The sequence below is a fragment of the Typha latifolia genome, chromosome 2 (genome assembly GCF_019914945.1).
Source record: "Typha latifolia isolate L0001 chromosome 2, TyphaL0001v2, whole genome shotgun sequence".
In the NCBI taxonomy this organism is placed as follows: Eukaryota; Viridiplantae; Streptophyta; class Magnoliopsida; order Poales; family Typhaceae; genus Typha; species Typha latifolia.
Genome location: NC_133087.1, coordinates 9,846,775 through 9,853,739, shown reverse-complemented (window position 1 = coordinate 9,853,739; position 6,965 = coordinate 9,846,775). Strand labels below are relative to the sequence as shown.

Sequence of the window (6,965 nt, the reverse complement as noted above, 5' to 3'; positions counted from 1 at the left end):
TGAGAGAACCCGCTCTGATACCAATTGAAATAACCCCTAGACACACGTATGTATCTAAACACTAGGCAATGATATTTTTCGTTTGCTTAAGTAAACATTGGACGAAATATTAAAAACGAAAGCAGAGATGTACGCCAAGATTTTAACGTGGAAAAACCCAAACGGGAAAAAACCACTGATCCAAACTCGGATCAAAATCAATCACTAGAATAGTAGCAATTACAAGACTGACTCACAAAACAACCCGTCGATCCAAACGACTTTGTTCCTCTCAGTCTTGCTCGCTAGAACCCACGATTCACTGCTTCTCGTGATTGAAGTCCAATCTCAGTAACCCTCGAGATTGATCTTTCGTCTCGATAGCCCTTAAGACGAAGGATTAAGATTTGTAGATGAGAAGAGCCTTGTTAGTTGAAGAACCGATGTAGCCTCCAAAAAGTCTCCTTGAATAATCTTCTTCCACACTCTCAAGTTAGGGCAACACTATCCTTATATATATCATCTCCAAGATAGAGCCAAATCCAAGTTATATTCGTACTCACGAAAATCCAATAAATTGCAAACTTCATAGGTGCGTTCGAACGCGGCTCGTGTGCGTTCGAACGGCTTGACTTGATCTCAGGTGCGTTCGAACGGGCCCAAGTGCGTTCGAACGCAACAGCTTGAATTCTTCAGGTTGCGTTCGAACGCGTTTGTGAACGCTGCTCTCGGTCTGTGTGAACGCAGTGACCGCGTTCGAACGCGTTTGTGAACGCGGCTCTCGGTCTGTGTGAACACAGTGCCCGCGTTCGAACGCGTTTGTGAATGTGGCTCTCGGTCTGTGTGAACGTAGTGCCTGCGTTCGAACGCGTTTGTGAACGCTGCTCTCGGTCTGTGTGAACGCAGTGCTCGCGTTCGAACGCGTTTGTGAACGCGGCTCTCTGTCTGTGTGAACGCAGTGCCTCGCTAAAGCGTTCGAACGCGTTTGTGAATGTGGCTCTCTGTCTGTGTGAACGCAGTTTTCGCGTTCGAACGCGTTTGTGAACGCGGTGTGAATGCGACGACTTTTCTCCAATGATCTTGCAATTCTTCACACCAGAGATATTCTAGACTTGAGTAAAGCTCATATACATGTAAAAATACACTTAGAATATTTTATACACAATTGCCAACAATTAAAAACTTAATAGGGTCTTCCACTGGTACGTATTTATTTCGTTATCTTTGTAGTGGTTGACAGATTGAGCAAGTATGTGCACTTTTCAGCATTATCACATCCGTTTTCAACCAAGTCAGTGGCTAAAATTTTTCTTAGAGATGTTGCTCGGTTACATGGCAGGCTATGCACGATTGTTTCGGGTCGTGATCGTGTATTTATGAGTAGCATTTGGATAGAGTTTTTCAAATTGCAGGGGACTCGATTGAACTTCAGTTCGGCCTACCATCCATAGACGGACGGCCAAATCGACGTGGTCAATCGAGGCATTGAGCTGTACTTGAGGTGCTTTATTGGAGAGATGCCTAGACGATGGTTGAAGTTCTTACCGTGGGCGAAGTGGTCCTACAACACTGCCTACCATAGCAGCATTGGCATGACTCTATTTGAGGTGGTGTATGGACGCATGGCTCCGACGTTATGCATTTATGATCCAGTAACATTTGTAGATCAGACGGAGGTGGACTTACCGTTGATAGATAGAGATGCCACATAGAGGAGGTTGTGTGCTCATCTTAAACTTGCTCAAAACTGCATGAAGTAAGTTTATGATCGTAACCACAGTGAGCAGGAGTTTGACATCGGCAGTTGGATGTTTGTGAGGGTACAATCGTATCGACAGGTGACCTTACGTCCGATGCATAACCAAAAGTGAACGTATTGGTCCGGTTGCATATCGTTTGGAGCTGCCGGAGGGCTCGAGATTGCATAACCAGATTAGAGATGGAGATTCTAGTTGAGTGGCTTAGTAAGCCATCCGATGAGGCGACATGGGAGTTGGAGACTGATATCATCGAGCATTTAACCGACTTTTCACCTTGAGGGCAAGGTAGGGGAAGCATGGTGGGCTGATACATTTAGTTAGAAAATTTTCTTACCACATTAGTTGTTTATTTTTATTAAAATAAAATTCTTGTAAGTCGCGTTCGAACGCAGGTGGGGTCGCGTTCGAATGCCCTTGCGAACGCCTGCATTAGGTTCGCAAATATAGAGAACGCATATTGTGCATTCGAACGCGGTCGGGCGTGTTCGAACGCCTACGTTCGAACGCCTACATCGCGTTCGCACATATAGATAACGTCTTTTGTGCGTTCGAACGCAATCGGCAGGAATCTTCTAGAATTAGGGTTACATATTATTTTAGGACTTGTTGGCTAGCCTTTATAAATATGTGAATGACAACTAACTTCATTATGCTATTAGATTATTGATTTCTTGCCTCCCTATCATCTATCTACCCTAATCTCCCTCCTCCTTCTTCACTATCCTTCCACCTTTACTGTTGGCAATATTTCTCCTAACTTCTAATCTCCCTTGACTATTGAGTCACCCCTCTTCCTTGGGATCTCGACCACTTCGTTCCCTTCATCTATATTCCTTAATTACATCTACCATCCACCTTCACCTCTAGACCCATCTATAACCTTAGCATCTACTCCACCCGTCACCACCACCATCACCCACGTTATTCCGTATTTTCGTCCCAATTGTAATTTGAATCTATGAATGGCATAAATACAAAAGTTGTAGACAGAAATTTATGAATTTAATCGACTTGGTTTAGTAATTTTTTAATTATAGGAGAATATTTGACGAATATTTTCCTACGGTTGTGCGGACTGATTTCTGCAATAAATTTAGATCTTACGAAATTGTTCTCTAGCCGACCTTTCAGTACAAGAACCCATCATAATACTAACCGTGAGGCTGATTCCTTTGGAGCGACCACGGGCGAGTCAACCAACGTCCTTGGATATGAATATAGGCTTGGCGGATGAACTTAGGGGCATGTTCCATATGTTGTTGCATAGAGTTGACGCAATGCAAAAGGATCATAATGATTTAAAGGAACATGTCATGAACCGATCGGCTTCGTCATCTCCTCAACGAAGATCGGTGCCTCAAGAAGGACCAGCGGTGGGACCACACTGAACCGATACTCCACAGGTCCTTCTTAGTTGGGGATTAGGTCTATGTCAAGCTCCAACCTATCGGCAAAGACCCATCCCTAATTAGAAGTTGGCTCCAAAATTCTACGGATCTTATTAGGTAACCGAGCGGATTGGACCCGTGGCGTACCGCTTAGACCTACCCGAGGAGGTGCGAATTCGTCGGGTTTTACATGTCTTGAGCCTTAAGGCTCGAGTTCCTCTTGCCAAGCCAATTGGAGCTATTCCACTCAACCTAATAAGGGTTGATCCAGATGAGTCCGATGCTAAACCAAGCTCCATTTTCTAGCTCGGATCCTAGCCAGACGACGCACTTGAGTCCAAGACAAGTGAGTGATTGAGATTTTGGTAGACTTGTGTGGCGCACCAAGGACGGGGTGACTTGGATGCCCGAATCCGACTTCATGGACTGCTATCCAGATTTAACACCTTGATGACAAAGTGAATAGAAGTGTGGTGGAGTGATACAACTCCACATTCAAATGCTAGGGACCTGCGTTCGAACACACCATTCGAACGTCTGCACGGGTTAACCGGGCTTAAATATTTATTCACGGCTCGACCCACCAATCACTCGAGCCGGACCAAGTTCGAGCCGAGCTAGAATATTCTAACCCGTTACCGCCCACTAGCCCATTACATATTGGACTTGGGTTGGATATAATGACTCTAACATTATGTATTAAATATAAAATTATTATATTTTATTGGGCTTAGTTTAATGGGCATAAATATGAAGATATTTTAGTTATCTTTCATGGAAACATTCATATATATTAATATATAATTTACTAAATATACAATATGGGACTAAAATAATTATATAAATATGTATACATTATGAGTTGGGCTGAGTAGTGAATGGGGCTTTCGGGCCGGGCGGGCAAAAGCTTAGCTTATGCCTCCCACTACCGTATCGGGCTCGGGTCGGGCCTAAATGGGGCTCGGGCCGGGTTTGAGCAAGTCTAGCTTCTAAATGAATTTATTTTTGACTTGGTTAGCTGCTGGACGCACCCAATTTCGATACCCCGACTGAACTTAGCTTGATTAAGAAACAAACACCTGCTACTTTTGTCGTCCGATATGACGCTCCCATCACCACGTAGCTTCCATTTTGATCAGACGTCACCACCTTCCCATTTCCGCATCTCAAGACGCGTGCATCTCGTTGTCTAGTAACGGCGAGCTTTTGATTCATTAAAAGAACAATAAAAGGACTCGCATTCATTAACCACAACAGCAATCTTTAGTACCAGCATGCGCCAACATCCACTGAACACCCACCAACATCAACCTCCTTCCCTACTAATTAAAACACAAAACCCTTGCATAAATGGTAAAAGGAAAAAGAACTTACCACAGTAAAAATAAGAAAGCCAAACAGATTTTTCTTTTGACATTTTTTTGTTTTACCAATAATATAGAAGACAGGCTGGCCTTGAGAAGGTTATCAAAGCCCTAGCCACAACTAGAGACCACTAACACTTATTAGGGGTGAACCCCACTAGCGAGTTGTCAATATCAAAATTGACACGTGTCCCCTGCTGCTGCACGTTCCCGACGATCGACAGCGGCGAGCTGGTGGGCGCGAACGCCAAGCAGTATGTCCCCGCCCCGTCAATCGGGATCAGGTAGTTCTTCGCCGGCAGCCTCAGCTCGCCTCCTCCGGCAAAGTGGAGCGCTACCGTTGGCACCTCCACACTCGTGCGTGACGACAGGTCGTAGCACGTGTCGAACAGCGATACCCCGTCCGCACGTGGCAGCGACCGCGTCCCCGCCGCGAAAGCGTCCCGGAGTGCCGCGTACGCCTCGCTCCGGAGTCGCGTCACCGCGGTGCCCGAGTCCACGATCACCCCTCCGCTCCCCTCCTCGTTCATATCGAACGTCGATGACGGGATGGATAGCATCTCGCCGCCCACGCTAATCCCGCTCAGCCCCACGTAGTAGAACGTCTCCAGCTTGCGATTCTTCAACAGCGGTGCCGTCACGGCGGAGGCTGAGCCGCGGTCTCCGGCGTCCGCGCTGAGCTCGAGGGTAGACTCCGACGTGGAGTCGCGGTCAACAAGACAGTAGGAGAAGGATTTGGCCGAGATCTGGGAGGGGAAGGAGAGGGATCCGCCGCCGAGGGCGAGCAACCCAGCAGCGCCGACGAATAGGCCTTCGTTGTCGTGGCCGCAGCCGAAGGCGACGTTTGAGACCGGTACCGAGTTCCCGAGGGTGAGGGTCTCGGTGGCGAAGTCGCCGACGGTGTAGGAGCCGTCGCCGTAGGAGACCTGGTAGAGGCAGGTGGACGACGAGTTCCGGCAGGCGAAGACGTCAAGGGAGTGGCATTGCGTGGAGTCACAGGACAAGGATGAGTAGGAGCCGGAGGCGGAGGGGTTGAAGACGGGGTCGGATTGCTGGTAGCAATCGGCGCAGGGCTCACACTGGACCCAGGTGACATCGCTTCCGGTGTCGAGCACCATGTAGACCGGTCTCGCCGGTGACCCGATCCCGACGCGGGAGAAGTACTCACCGCTGCCCTGGCTCGTCCCGGACACGATGGGACCCTCGATGGCCTCGGTGGTGAGTGTACTCGCCGCCATCCTTTTGTCGGACGCCGGCTTCAGATCTGACTTCTTGACGCCGTCAACGGCAAGGGCGAGGCGGGCAGTAATGGCGTCGACGCGGGCGCAGTCGCGGGCTAGGCGGGCGAGGGTGAGGGATTTGTAGCTTGTTGGTCGGAGGGGGAAAGGGAGGAAGTCGCGGGAATGGAGTCGGAGGGAGAGCTTGCCGGCCGTAGCGTCAGCGCCGTAGAGGGATTGCTCCATGGGATGGCTTGATTGGGTCGGGTCGAAGGAGATGGCGCCGTGGGCTGCAGAAAGTGAGGCGGAGACGTCGAGGGTGGTGGTGGTGGTGGTGGTGCGTGGTGAGATATGTCGGCTGAGAGTCGGGGTAGTGGTAGAGAGTGAGATGAGGAGGAGGAGGAGGAAATGGTGAGGGGAGTTCGCCGCCATTGTTACCGTTGGAAGAAAGAAGAAAAAATTGGGGGTAAATGGAAGCGGGGAGATGGCCAGATGGGGGTTTTAAGAGAGAGAGAGAGAGAGAGAGAGAGAGTGGGGAATGTGGGCGAATTTAAGGGAGTAGGTCACGTCATCCGCGCTGTGTTTAGAGAGTGAAAAGGGTAAAAAAAAAGCGGTAAGCAATTGAGGGGCTTTGGACCTACTAATCTTTTCTGCTACTTGCTGAGAAAAAAAAAAGTAAAACAATTATAGATAGTTTTGATCAGTTGGCCCAGGTCCTTGGATTTGACAATATGAAGGCATTTATTTGAGCATCAGATTCGAATAACCAGGCACCAAACTTAGCCTAAACTAATAGAATTATATATATATAATATTTGAAATCAACTTTAATGTGGAAACTGGTATGTTAATGGTAGATCATCTTAGAACTGATATTCATCCGGTTTTAAGGCACATATGAAGAATAGAGTTACTATTGGTAAGGTAGTTGGTGAGTTAGGTCGAGGCAGTGAGTTGCAATAATTATGGTATCAAAATAGTTCGCCATAGATCCAACAAACTAGGCTCACTCGCCATTTGAACAACTATTAAAGGATTCCAACACGAGTACGATTGCCTTCACATGATCAGGGTCCGTGAATCAAATACCACAAATTCAAGTTTTATGATAGTATTTGACCAAACTAGCCCTCCTCTCAAATATTATTTACTTAAATGTCCACCTCCCAAACATATTACTATATTTATTTTGGATACTTGATCTGCCAAGTCATGGACCACATGAGAAAATGTTGAATTTATCATTATTTTACATAT

General features: G+C 47.4%; 1 protein-coding gene across 1 annotated transcript; it reads right to left on the bottom strand.

Moving 5' to 3' along the window:
• Positions 1-4,371: 4,371 nt before the first annotated feature.
• On the bottom strand, positions 4,372-6,371 carry LOC140781533 (protein ASPARTIC PROTEASE IN GUARD CELL 1-like). Its single transcript, XM_073127546.1, has one exon. The coding sequence runs from the start codon at positions 6,138-6,140 to the stop codon at positions 4,623-4,625; it is 1,518 nt and encodes a 505-aa protein (XP_072983647.1). The 5' UTR covers positions 6,141-6,371; the 3' UTR covers positions 4,372-4,622.
• Positions 6,372-6,965: the final 594 nt, after the last annotated feature.